This window comes from Lottia gigantea (genome assembly GCF_000327385.1).
Source record: "Lottia gigantea unplaced genomic scaffold LOTGIsca_4, whole genome shotgun sequence".
Taxonomy (NCBI): Eukaryota; Metazoa; Mollusca; class Gastropoda; family Lottiidae; genus Lottia; species Lottia gigantea.
In genome coordinates this window covers 5,850,677-5,865,078 of record NW_008709379.1, presented here as the reverse complement: position 1 = coordinate 5,865,078, position 14,402 = coordinate 5,850,677, and the positions used below count along the sequence as shown (strand labels likewise).

General features: G+C 33.7%; 2 protein-coding genes across 2 annotated transcripts; one reads left to right on the top strand and one right to left on the bottom strand.

Moving 5' to 3' along the window:
• Window positions 1-733: 733 nt before the first annotated feature.
• LOTGIDRAFT_153914 (hypothetical protein) lies at window positions 734-1,367 on the bottom strand (the record flags this gene model as incomplete). The annotated part of the gene is made up of 2 exons (XM_009059910.1): window positions 734-919; window positions 1,143-1,367. 2 exons carry the CDS (start codon window positions 1,365-1,367, stop codon window positions 734-736), a joined length of 411 nt encoding a protein of 136 aa, XP_009058158.1.
• Window positions 1,368-11,307: 9,940 nt separating this feature from the next.
• LOTGIDRAFT_105773 (hypothetical protein) lies at window positions 11,308-12,348 on the top strand (the record flags this gene model as incomplete). Its single annotated transcript, XM_009059909.1, has 1 exon — window positions 11,308-12,348. The coding sequence occupies one exon, from the start codon at window positions 11,308-11,310 to the stop codon at window positions 12,346-12,348; it is 1,041 nt and encodes a 346-aa protein (XP_009058157.1).
• Between the last annotated feature and the right edge of the window lie 2,054 nt (window positions 12,349-14,402).

The window sequence follows — 14,402 nt, the reverse complement described above, 5'->3', positions numbered from 1 at the left end:
ATTAATGAGGACATTTCTGTAGACGATTAGAGCGAATTGTTCCTACCGCACCTATCCCAGCGACAGCCAAATCAGCCAATAACTTAAAAGATGTGAAAAAGTTATCGAACGTATCTCTAACAGGTAAGTTTTCGGGTAAACAGCTAAGCAAATTAGTAACTACAAAATAAAATAACCCATTGGATTTGTCATATTTTGCGCAAGCTCCTTGATACGGATCTAATTGGACAACATATCCGGAAGTTGTAGCTAAAGACCATGTTTTGAAACCAAAGCGTATTGGTTTATTCCTAATGCACTGTTTTGCGTCGTGCCTTCCGAGGTAAGGAACCATGCTTTCGTCAACTGCTAAGTTTTGCTCCATAGGGTAATATCTTACACATCTTTCATTGACAAGGTCAAATAGTTTTCGGACTTTGGCAAATTTATCACTAGGGGGCAAAGCATTATTATCAGCCAAGGTATTTCATTATGTTATTGAAATGATTTCTAGACATTGCTTCACTGACAGCTTCATTGTGAACATCAGGTTTTAGTTCCCAAAACATATTTTTTCTTGGTAGTGTTGCATATCCAGACAAATATAATATTGCCACAAATAAATGGAGTTTTGAAATGATGATCTCCCTTTTCACTTGCATATTTATTGGTTTCTGTCACTATCAACCTGACAATATCTTCATCAAAAAACCATTCAAATACAGTTGAAGGCGAATGTGCTTCAAGCAGAAATTCAGGTGTTGGCTCTTCCCACAATCTTTGACAACCTAATTCCTTGGGTATGTCGAGTTTTCGCCATTGTGCTGCATGGGGCAGTTGGTATGAAGGACGATTTACAAAAACGGTTATTCAGAGAATTATTTGAATCTACCGTGACATCTGATTCGGATACACCAGGGGTTAGACCATCTTCCAGAACCTGAAAAATATAATCATATAAATATATGTATATGCATAGAAGTAGAGAATAAATGAACACGAAATATACCCACAACAGAAAGACACTTGGATAAGTTCCAACAGGTTAAATTTATATCCAACCAAAAATATAAGTGTGTAAAACAGAATATCTCAACTGATGACATATCAACAATCATCCAAGAACCATGTTTTAAATGAAACGAAAATCAATGACCACTCACTGTTTCAATGCTCTCATCTTCAGGAATGTTTCCATCTGATCTAATAGTCACAGCTTCACCAGAGAGTAATTCAATATCAACATCCACATCAGCTAACAACTTTTGCCTAGATAAGTTGTCAATGTCACCACTGTGGTCTTCATCTCCGCTATCTTCGTCGGAATTGGTTCCATCTCCAAGAGGTTGAAGGAAAATGTCTGCACTTTGAATGTTTTTAGGTGTCATCTTCGATAAGGTCAACAGCTTCATGAACAGTTCTAAAAAATGACAATAATTCAATAAATTTCTAGTATGATGTAGTAAGCAGTATGAAAAAAACATGTACCCATTCGCAGCCATTGGGTCACTTATGGGACACTTTTTAATTTGCTCACAACTGCAACGGAAACGCTTGAAACGTGTCAAATTTTTGTCAAAACTAATCTCATTGTTATATTTTATTGTATTTCTAAAGTTATTTCATGAATACAGAGCTTAAAATGTGAAAATTACTAACCTGTTCCTGCTTGACATTATTTTTGACATTTTCAAGGCTTTGGCGGGTTCAAAGGAGATAACTCACCAGAACTGCTAAAAGTAGACTCTATCGGACTAGTTGCAATCAAACTCTGTTTATAGACAATGACAATGACTATAAATGGGTTAAATGCAATTGGGTACACGGACTCGGGAAGTGCAAACAAGTTTACAAGATCTAACACAGATTTCTTTCGAGTTTATTATTGTCTATGTTTCTTGGGCGCTTTGATTAAGTAGAAGTACACGTAATATTTTCGATGCTCATAATTGTAAAACCTACAGCTTTAAGACAGACAGAAAAATTTCCAAATGGTTCTTGCAATCAATAGTCTGTTTATACTCCGTTTCGAAGACAGAAATATGCTTTTAGACCAGCAGACCACTATACCTTATCTGTGAACTTTGTTTCTGATTGATCTTTCTAACATGGAAAATGGCATTGTTGTTCAATATGTTGACGTTTCCTCAAAGACCTTGTGACAAAGCAAACAAGTTATTGTAAAAACAAAGAATTAACATGTAAAAACTTGAAAACAAATGATGTCCACAGAAAATAAGAGAAAGTTATTAATGAAATTCTATATAACTCTATTATCTAGCGAATTGATTTTGTCCAAGAATCGATAAAATTTATTTCTAACATGATAAAAAGACTAGTTTTCCAAAGTTTGAGATACAAGTTCTTTTTAAAGTGTTTGTGTGTGTAAATAGATTTCAGTTAGTTTACAGAAAATGACCGAAGAAGCTACTGTTGGTCGTTAATTGCTCAGTTACTAGGATCTGTACACTTACAGTAGCTAGTATCGTTGAAACCCTGCAATCTCTCTCTGGTCCTCAAAGCGAAGGGGCTTTAATTATTTTTGGGGATGGTGGTTAAAATGTCCAATCTGAATTTAAGCCAGATATTTGTGACTATGAATCGAAATCAACTCTACTGTTTCAAAAGTTTTGTTTAAGAAACCAGTAATAAAAGAAAAAGCAAAGTAGAAGGAATTTTGTCAAACATATTAGACTTCAAGCTTGTACAAAATTGTCGAGATTCATTTCGAATTAAAAGCCATAGCCATTGTCAGAAATCAATCGTCAAACCTTGGTCTGGACAAAGATACTAGTTCAGTTAAGCTAATAATTAATGCTGTTCACAGCTTACTGTCGCCTTTTTTGCAATGTGTATCCATAATTATTCGTGTTTGAAAATTACAATGACGACTCGCCTTTTTCATGACTCCTCCGTGGTGTAGAAGGACTATATTATCACCGTATTTCCTAGTAAAGGCCTTATCAACAAGACGAACAATTCTGGTACACCTATTTTTATTTAGAAAATAATCTAGTGAAGGAAAGAAAATGGAAATTCCTAGTTTGAGGTATTTTTGAAAAAACTATGTATATTAATATAGTTCTGTTACTTCTGAAGAATATTGATATTTATTCAAGTCTCAAATCAACCTGCGAAAATGGTGAACCATGGCCTTTGATCAAAGGCATTCACTTCTTTCGAAATGTTGAATTGTCACTTTTCACACATCGGCGCTACTTTACTTTCGAATAGAATATCGGTAGTGAATTCTAGCTCGTGGCTACATTAGGCTACACCTGTAAGGAGTCTTTGGGAATATGTAGTACGTTGAGGACTGTAGCCCTTGCAGAACGGACATCAAGTATACTTTTTCTGAATCAATAAACGTATCGGTCAAAGTATATATTTAAATACTAAAATTCTACCATCAGCACGCTCGCAGTTGATACAATAATTCCACGTTTCGCGCGTTTATCAGTTTCTTATATTGCACACATTGACATTAATTCATATTTATTCATAACAGTTGTACGTTTTTAACAAAGTGTGTGGATCTCGACAGTATTAGACTCTACAAACTCACGATTGAAAAGACTACTCGCTGGTGATTTAGATGAAATAACATTTGTTCATTAGTATATTTCATTTAATCTGTTAGATGCCAGTGTATAAGTCGAAGATCAGTTGCTTTGGTCCAAATACTTTGTTTAGGATGAGGGTTTAAATTGAAAATGGATTGATTCTTGCCAGGTTCTTTTTCGAGGATGTTAACTTAATACATTGTACAGGTAATGCCAACTTTTTACTTTATATCGTTATCCGTATCCGCATTATAATTGTATTTATCGTCAAATATATAAGATAATGTGTAAATTGTGCAAAATATTAAAAGTAAATAAAGATAGATGTGTTTTATACTAAGGATTCCCTTATAGTCATCTGGAATATATAATTCCCTTTTTCAACATTTCGTGCTTTTCAACTTTACCTTTGTACAGGCATATAACATTAGTAAGCTCTATGTGTTATGAGTTTTAAAAAGCGCCAATAGGTTTATTCCTCGTTGAATTCTCAAAGAGATTGAAATCCAACTTTGTGTTGGAGAGAGTATATAGAATTATGGCATGTGCGTAATGTGCTAATATAAAATATCTCCTTTTTAGCGTAATTAGCGAATTTGATGAAATACAGAGCCAAGGAAATAGTTAGAAGAAACGCTTGTCCTTCGTGGTTTTCGCCCTAATAATAATTAATGGCATCAGAATTTTAGTAAAAAAAATCTTGAATTTGTGAATGGTTATTGAAAATATATGAACATGAGATGAAACGCTTGCAATTCAGTTCTTAGTTCCGCCAATTCTTAAGTGTGATACAAATGGCATCAAGGCTTTGGGATTGGATTAGAAAATTCAAAGAAACCAGTTTTCGAATTTATTATGGAGCCACGATGCCAATAATAGTCATGAATCTTCTATCACCTCTAAACAAAGAGAATAATTCATGACTTTCAGTATATAATCAAAATAATCCAGTGTTTAAAACTCTTTCTACCCATCGACCTTATCAAACCTTGTCATGTTACGAAGCTTTCAGCTGACAAAAATCATGACGTTTAAATCACCCAATGTCTCTACAGTCTATAATTCTATCTAGTGTATCAGTCAATTATTCGTTGAATAATGCATTTTATATCTATAAACGCCTACTTATTGGGTCGGAGGTTCTGACATGAGTGGAAATGTGATTTGGGAATGATTCTTTTGTCAATAAGTCAAATCAAAGTGACCAGCAAACCTTAAGTTCAATAGCTTGCTAGATTAAGTTACCCAATCTGGTCATCCAGTCGAATTTAAGTGGCACATATGTTCTTTCTAGAAGCCGCTTTCCAGACAATGTGACAAAACGTCCAATCAGTGATTTGATCAAGTGGGCCTCAAAATTCATTGTAGATCGTTGAATAACACTTAATGATTATAACAAGGTTGTTATTTGGTCCAAGTTAGTAGTTAATATTCTATTGATCTGAATACTAATTTTTCTATCATTTATTACATAGTCTAACTTACGCCAAATCGTATACTTAATTTAATAAACCTCAGTTTAAGTTCGATGAATAATGTATATCCATTGACATTTACTTAGTCCAAGATTCTGACATGTGAGGAAGTGAGACTTGTCATATGTCAAATTCCATCACTAATATTTGTCATTTAATCTTTAGCCATGAGTTGTATCAAATAGTAGTTCTCTCTTAGTTCCATCATACTGAAATGGAGTTAACAGTCTTTAACTTCTGCTCCTGTTCAGAATAAGACAGACAGTCACCACCAAGCATTGGCACTGAGGGATAGTTTGCCAGGATAGCAGCATTAGATGTTTTTATTTCCGACTGTTGCCCGTTTTTTTGTCCCATCTACAAAACAAGACGAACACGCTAACACTTCCAACCCACGTGGATAAAACATGAAAATGTCCGTGGGTATCATCTACTGAAATGAAATTTGTCTTCTTATATATATTAAGAGCAAGAATCTAACTTGCTACGAATAATTTGAGATTGCAGTTTATTTAAATGATAAAACATTCATGGTGTATCAGTTTACGATTATTTTCATTAGAACGTAAAGAAATGATACAAAATAGGAATCGACAACATGAAAAACTGTCTGAAATACATATTTTCCATTATGCCATGTTTTACTACAGACAATTATAAGATGCTATGATTACATACAATATTTCAGAAAAGAAATTTCATCTATATTTCTCAAATTACCTTGCCAGTGTTTTAATCACGTAGACTTGTGTTTGAGAGATTGATTATTTATCTTATGGATGTTTTACTGTTTTTTATTTGTTTTAATTACATTTGAACATACCATCTTATAGTAATTTGCATGTATGATTAGCCCGATACTCCAAATTGTGTATATTTTAGGACTGGGCAAATTCGAACAAAATCATTCAGAATCGTGTTTAACGCCTCGTTTTTCGCTGTGTTAATGAAGACAAGCCTGTGACAAATGAAGGTAATTTTACCGAGGCAAATGACTACTGGCTGGCCTCCTTGGTATCCGAATCGCAATAATAATAAACCTGTAACTTACAATCCGTCTAGTCCTACGAAATAATGCAAAGAGCATAAATTGATTTTCATTTTAATTTAAAGGTAAAATAAATGAGCGCTCAAAGTAGTCAGTGAACACTTCTCATTAAGTTTGAATTAACTATGGTTTATTTCTGTATATTGTTTCAAAGGTTACAGATTAAGGTGTTGAAATCACAGCTGTTATAATCCGTGTGATTATCTGACTTATTATTTATCTCCATTAGTTTAATAATACTGATACTATCTGATACCTGTAATAATATATACTTTTACTTAAATAATATTCCTTGTGTTATGTTTGATGTTTTCAAATATTCAGAAAATCTAATTTAGGTTTTTTTTTACTCAGAGGCATAAGCGTGATGCAGTAAGAGATCATGGTGAGACATGGTTAGTTTTAAGCAAGTTATTTATAAAAGGTATTTGATGAGCGTTGAGACCGAAGACCTATTATAAACAGCTCTTGCCTTGAATAATTCCAGGTGTAAACGATCGACTCTTTATACCTGAGGCATAAATTAACAATTTGGCCACTATTTTGATTATGAACAATAGTTTGCAATGTTGGCAATCGCTCCATACGAAATTGTCCAATAATATTTCTTATACCTATTGTTATATTAACACTTACAAATATATGTCGATGTCCTTTCAAAGCAAGAAAAAGATATTTGCCTTTCGCGTTGAAAGTTACAAATCATTCTCAATTTTATTCTACGTATTTGAATTCTTCTTGAAAGACTATATTACATATTTTATTAGTTAAACAATAGTGATTATTATATATATTGAATTTAGGGGAGGTAATAGTATATGATTAACGATACACAATTCCTTCTTCTTGTGTTGCGTGGTTTAGGGCTCGGGGAGTCATATAAATAATTTTATGCTTAATTCTAAACTCGTTTAATCAAATGAATTTGATTAATACCTGTGAGAATTTTATATTTCATCAGTTACACCAAACTTATGCCGTTCTCAATTGTCCAATTAAGTGGAGAACTTCTGGTCTTATTTCGTGTTGTTGTTGATAAAGAAATTATCGTAGACTGACGCATGGATTGTATCTTTTAATCATCAAGCGATCTGGTTGGATTGACTCCGTTAGAATTTTAATTCATTATATTTAACACATGTGAATAATGATCAGTTTTACTGGAAAGCGATATGCAGATAAGATGAATGTGGAAAACAAAGTGCATTTCAATTGAGTCTGTAGATAATATCATCTCTAGAGGAAAGTGTTTTTACCTCAACTTCCATTTTATTTTCATTTATTTATTTCGGTTTTGTCTTAATTCTGTGTACGTTTACAAAGATTTGCATAGATTGTGCTGTTGATAGGAGGAACATGAAATTTTGCATTCTGCATAATTGGACTGGATGTATACGAAAGTGCTGAAATGAACTGTTGTTTATAGAGATAGATATAGTGTATTAGTTATAGTGTATGTAAGGGATGTTTTTGACTGGAAGGTGATACTTGTGGTATTGGTTTTGAGGAAAATGAAATATATTTCTTTGTCGGTAAGGTGTTGAGAAATGAAATATTGTTGTCTTATAATTGAAATAAAGTTTTTTAGGTGGTATGGGGGGGGGGGGGGGGGATAACTCTGAGTTCAAGGTAAGGGATACCGTCCTAGATATCTTTGTATAATGTATGTACAGTAATGAAGTTAATTTTTATATAATGACACAATCATAGTGCTGACTGGATTAAGAAAATAGATGGAAAATAATTACATTGTGAGTGTGTTATGTGGTTAGTGCTTGGAATATGAAATCTCCAATTTACTATTAAAATATTTATTACTATTACGGAAAATTATCTGTTGATGGTTTAATAAGTAGTCCAGAAAGGTATGACGAGTTTACAAACCCTGTCTCAGAGTGGTGTCAGGTGATCCAGACTAGAGAACAAACCTTGTCTCAGAGTGGTGTCAGATGATCCAGGTGAGAGAATAAACTGAATAATAGTGGTGTCAGATGATCCAGGCTAGAGAACAAACTGAATAATAGTGGTGTCAGATGATCCAGTTTAGAGAACAAACTGAATAAGAGTGATATCAGATTATCCAGGTGAGAGATCAAACCCTGTCTCAGAATGGTGTCAGATGATCTAGGTGCGAGAACAAACCCTGTCTCAGAGTGGTGTCAGATGATCCAGTTTAAAGAACAAACTGAATAAGAGTGATGTCAGATGATCCAGGTGAGAGAACAAACCCTGTCTCAGAGTGGTGTCAGATGATCCAGATGAGAGAACAAACTCTGAATGTTTGTCAGTCTGCAAGATAGTGAATCTGGTAACATGGAACCTGATAATAATGATATAAACAATGACAAGTTTCACACGAAGTAGATGTGTTACAAATCACTATTTTTACTAATGTACTCGAGTGGTTTGCCTTGTTGATGAACATTCTGGGTTATCTTCACCTACTTTTTACTAATTTTCATTAAGAACAGGTATTAATAAGATTTATTTCCTATGTCGCATTTCGTACTTCCAGATTGTGGTCTTAGCATTAATTAAATACAACCGATCTTTAATGAAACGTAGTTCCTGATGGGGTTCTTTCGTCTCCGTATTATTAATATTATCATTACCAGTAATCTTTTTCATATCAGGGTTGAGGGTTTTATTTTATATTAGTTTTGAATTATCCTGGAAATTATATAATTTTATAAATTATGTTTGGTGTAGGTTGGATAAAATTGCTGAAATGAGTCCTATATTAAAGAGTTTGTCATTTTATTTGAAATTATTTCTATATCAATTATAGTCAAATAGCATCATAATATTATTAAACTTGCTGCCAGCTATTAATTATATCTTTTATGGCCACTAAATAACAGTTTTCTATCTGATTAATGAATGAATACTTTTATACACGGTGGAATAGAGCAGATTCTCTCATCTATTCCAGTGGAATTAGTGACAGGAATAGCTTTATTCATCTTTTCAATGTATTCATTTAAAGTACCCTGCTGATTTAACAGCTATGTCAAAGAAAGTAAGGCGTAAAATTCAATTCCATTTTGTTAAAAAAATGTAGTTAAAAATCAATTATATTTAAACTAGGAATATCTGTAAAATTTATTTTTATTGGCAAGGTTCCTATGAGCAGCAAGTATAATTCAGTCGTTTAGCTTTCTAGTTTATCTGTTGATTGATTGTTGTGTGTTTTGTTCCATAGGCTACTGAACGTTCTAATGTATTTCCTTTATTAAAGAATTTTGTATGTTGCAATATAGTTTTCAGATGAGTTTGCGTTCCATAGAAGGACAATAAAGTTCGAATATTATAGAATATAATTCTGTTCCGAACATCAAAAGTAGACACTTGACGTACGTTCGACATTCATCATAATATGAAGAAACATGAGGCACGGAGGCACGATCACGCCAAATTCCAATTAACATGACTTTACCCTGTCATTATGTAGAAATATAGGCTTATTCCATGAAATTGCTATTCAATTTTTGGCTACTCCTATGAATACCGTGGTAAACAAGATGTTATGTATATATAGCATTTAAAGGAGAATGAATTAAAAATAAATCTAGTTTATGGTGATAAAACATGCTTACAAACCACAAGAAGCTTTACGGAGACATAATGGTAACGAAATAAGTAAGCCTTCCAAAAATAAGTAAATTTGACGTTTTGAAAAAAATTTAAAATGTGTGCGAATACATTTCTATATGAGAGTACTTTTTATACGCCCACATGAAATGGGGGGCGTATATTGTCGTCACCCATGTCCGTCGGTCCGTCGGTCCATCCGTCCACAATTGCTCGTAAACACTCTACAGGGCACAATTCTTGACGGATTTTAACGAAACTTAGTATGTGTGTTCGCAACCACCCAAGGATAAACCCTATTGAAAATCAGCGAAATCGAAAAATATTTAGTATGAATTATTGCCCTTGTTAATTTTAGCTCGTAAACACTCTAGAAGGCACAATTCTTGACAGATTTTGACGAAACTTGGTATGAGTGTTTGTAATCACCCAAGGATAAACCCTATTGAAAATCAGCGAAATTGAAAAATATTTAGTATGAATTATTGCCCTTGTTCTTGCAAACGCGTTCAATTTTTAGCTCGTAAACACTCTAGAAGGCACAATTCTTGACAGATTTTGACGAAACTTGGTATGAGTGTTCGTTATCACCCAAGGATAGACCCTATTGAAAATCAGCGAAATCGAAAAATATTAAGTATGAATTATTGCCCTTGTTCTTGAAAACGCGTTCAATTTTTAGCTCGTAAACACTCTAGAAGGCATAATTCTTGAAGGATTTTAACGAAACTTGGTATGAGTGTTCGTAATCACCCAAGGATAAACCCTATTGAAAATCAGCGAAATCGAAAAATATTTAGTATGAATTATTGCCCTTGTTCTTGCAAACCGTTCAATTTTTAGCTCGTAAACACTCTAGAAGGCACAATTCTTGACAGATTTTGACGAAACTTGGTATGAGTGTTCGTATTCACCCAAGGATAAACCCTATAGAAAATCAGGGAAATCTATATTTTTGAATATAATCTGCAAATACACAATTCATGACAGACTTATTGAAATCACCCAAGGATAAATCTGATCAAAAATCTTGTACAACACGTAATTTTTATTCTACAAAGCAGAAGTCTAAAACAAATTTGACAACTTGATGAAATTGATCACAATCAAAACTAAACCTTTTGAAATATAAAATACAAGTTATTGCCGTTATTCTTACAAATGTGTTTGATTTTTAACTTGTGATGGCACAGTTTGTGATGGATTTGGGTATAAGTTGAATATTTCCTGGTGTCTGTGTTTGCTATTTTCTAACAAATATTCAATTTCAAACAAAGCTATCAGTGGGCGTATATTACCTTGCCTGGCAAGCTATCTTGATATGACTATATTGCGTGTTTCAATAAGAGTAAGCTATGTTAATGTATTTTACATACAATCAATTGAAACCTGTTCAGGACCCCGAATATTTGCCATGTACATATTTTTTGTCTGTGTCAAGTTTAATCTATTTAAGAATGTCTTTAACATTGATTTTCTCTATGGTTTGTTTCAGATAAAGATTAATGGTATCAAGAAAACGAAGTTATTGACGGCTACATGTATTAGTGCCACATTCATGCTTCAAATGAGATTAAGTTGGTGGATTTAGTGCAGACATTCCCCTGTCAACAGTGATAGAAAGTTAAATATAGCGTGTTCGGTTAGAAATATGGATAATATAACCGACATACCGAACGCAACCAATCTAGAATTATGGGCCAATTGGTACAGACATGTTCATGGCTATGCCGCTCCCATTGTATGTATTTTCGGCGTTGTTGCAAATATTTTAAATATTGTGGTGCTAACGAGGAAAAATATGATATCCCCAACAAACGTTATCTTAACAGGACTAGCAGTTTCGGACGGGTTGACCATGGCAGTGTACTTTATTTATGCCATTCTGTCTCATCATATATACGTTAATCGACCAACACCATTGACCCATGCTCAATTTGTTATGTTCTACGCTATCTTCAGTGTTATCGCGCATTCAATCAGTATCTGGTTAACAGTCGCGCTTGCTCTATTTCGTTATATATTTATACGGTGTCCCAGAAGAGGTGGTAAACTGTGTAGTATAGACCGTGCTAAATTGACGGTGGTCATAGTGTCCTTTGTAACAACGGTTGTATGTATACCGAATGCTGTTTCTTATCAGATAGTGGATCAAGGAAACGGTTCGTCCTGGTATGTGGATGTAAAGAAAACGACGGCTACCGAAATCATTTTAACAAGATTTAATTTCTGGATCCAAGCCATGTTAGTCAAACTTATACCATGTTTTCTCCTTACAATCCTTAGTATCCTTCTTGTCAAAACAATGAAAGATGCGGAAAAAAGACGCAAAAAATTATTGAGTAAACCAATGAAGGGAAGCGATGATCCTAGAAGACCAAGTAAAACTAACCGCACAACTCGTATGTTACTAGCTGTGGTAATATTATTTTTGGTAACAGAAATACCACAAGGCATTCTCAACCTTATCAGTGGAATTGAAGAAGATTTCTTTGATAATGTGTATACACCACTTGGTGATTTAATGGACATATTAGCGCTCATAAATAACGGAATCAATTTTATTCTGTATTGCACCATGAGTAAACAGTTTCGAGACACTTTTATTAAACTATTTCTTAAAGATCTGGTAATGGACAATAACAGAGGTACTTATCACTGCACTCAAGTGACGCGAGATACCGAATTGTAATTCATCTCATGTCTATAGCCCGACTTGATCTGCATACCTCGGAAACTTTTCATGATTTATTGTGATTAAAACTTAAACCTATTAACGTACTGGGCAGAGTTTCCTGCAGACAACAGTGCCAGGAATAGATGGTAGTGTTTTGTTGGTTAAACGCGGACGCATATGATTATACTTAATACAAATCAATCCTATACATTATTGCTCACAGATAGTTCTGGGTAATTGATATTCTACAACAATTGACATCGAGACGAATCTTTTGAAAAAAAGATATATTCTGGTAGAACTCATCATTTGGATTTGACATGTCTATTGCAAGATTTTTTCAATAAACGATATTAATTTTGTTGTAAATTCATGTTCGTCGTGAAGTTGACTTTTGTTGCTAGTCTTTATTACAATATTGGTCATAATTGGTGTTTCCTGCAACCAACTCTAAATGCTTTTACAGTTATATAATTACTTATTGCCAAGGGCCTTATTTTCGATACCGGAGATGATTTTTGTGTTCCGGTAATAGGTTAACATCTCAAATCAATTATTTCCAACCTAGGAAAGGTTTTCTACAATAAGGCTCCTGAGTTTGTACATGTAGTAAATACTTTTTTTTTTTTTTTAAATTTTTTTTTTAATTCCAGTAATTCTGGGATGGGTCTTGATATAGAAATCGAGAATTGTTCATTGAAAATATGATAAGGAAACCAAAACGTTCGGATCTACGGGGTCTTATTGTACATATTGTAATTCGTTTCGGGATATGGTCAGTTTACACCCACATTGAATTCAAAACAAAATTTAACACCATAACTTGGCTGATGGTAAAAGGTAGCTCTTGGTCCTTGGTTTCCTATACAACTAGGAAATTAGGAGTCCCGTTTGCCATGAAACTAAAAATATAATAGCCCCGTTTCTCATTATAGGATGCACCCAATTCTTATATATCTATGAGTCTAGTTTCCATAAATCTATTAAGATGATGGTCCCGTTTCTAAAATAATGCGTTAGATAATCCCGAATCAAGAAACGGGTCCAGAGAATGCAAACATATGTCTTCACTAGTAGCATAGATAGTTGCATAGATAATGGGATCACCCGATCAGCAAATATACCGCTTCTTGAAATGAGTTATAATATATTTTAACTCGAAGACCTTCCCTGCATTGGCTTACAAATATAATCTATGACAAGAATTGAAATTCAGATGAAAGTTATTTCCCTCGTTGACGATAACCGAAACTGGTCGTAAACAAATATGTCACATTTATTGGAAAACCTCGTGGGTGTAAAGAACTACTCCACACTCTTCTAACAAGCAGATTTCTGTCCATGTTGAGGTCTCATTTAGTTTCCGAGGTTTTATTCCAGTCTCATTCATATAGAAACCAGTAGCCATGTAATTGTATGTGGAATTTTTGAATTTTAACATTACGATTGTATATATTTAAAAATATTATTTGTTAAAAAACTTAAAATCCTTGTATATAATCTGAATAAATTACAGCTCTAGATATTTTTTTTTTTTTGATACTTCTCCCATCAACACAAATTCAGGTAGATAAAACTGACCAATCTTGCCTTGCTTCGTAAGAAAATTTTAACTGGTTTGCTAAAATGACGAAATTATTCAAAGAAATAAACAGTCGGATAGAAAAAGAGAACAGAAGTGTCTGAGCCTAGTTTTACTTTGCGATTTCGCAGATAATGATAACGAGTAAGTCTGGATAGGAGACTCCAAATGGTTGCAAAGATATTATTGTTGACTCATAGTTGTTAACTCGTGTTTCATGGAACTTAACTGCCAGTCATGCTTTATCAAAATGCTTTGTTTAAATAGGAATGTCCAAATTGATATCAAAATAAACGTGTCCACATTCATTTCAAAGGTTCATTTAAGATCAGTGACACAAACAAAATCAGATCAGATCAATTTCGGACAAATGGAACAAACAGAAGAATGAGCCAGCCTTCACTGTTACCCCTTTTTGTAGATTTCGAACGGATTCAGTCTTTACCGCGCAATCAACGGATTAAAACTGTTCAATGTGTATAAATAT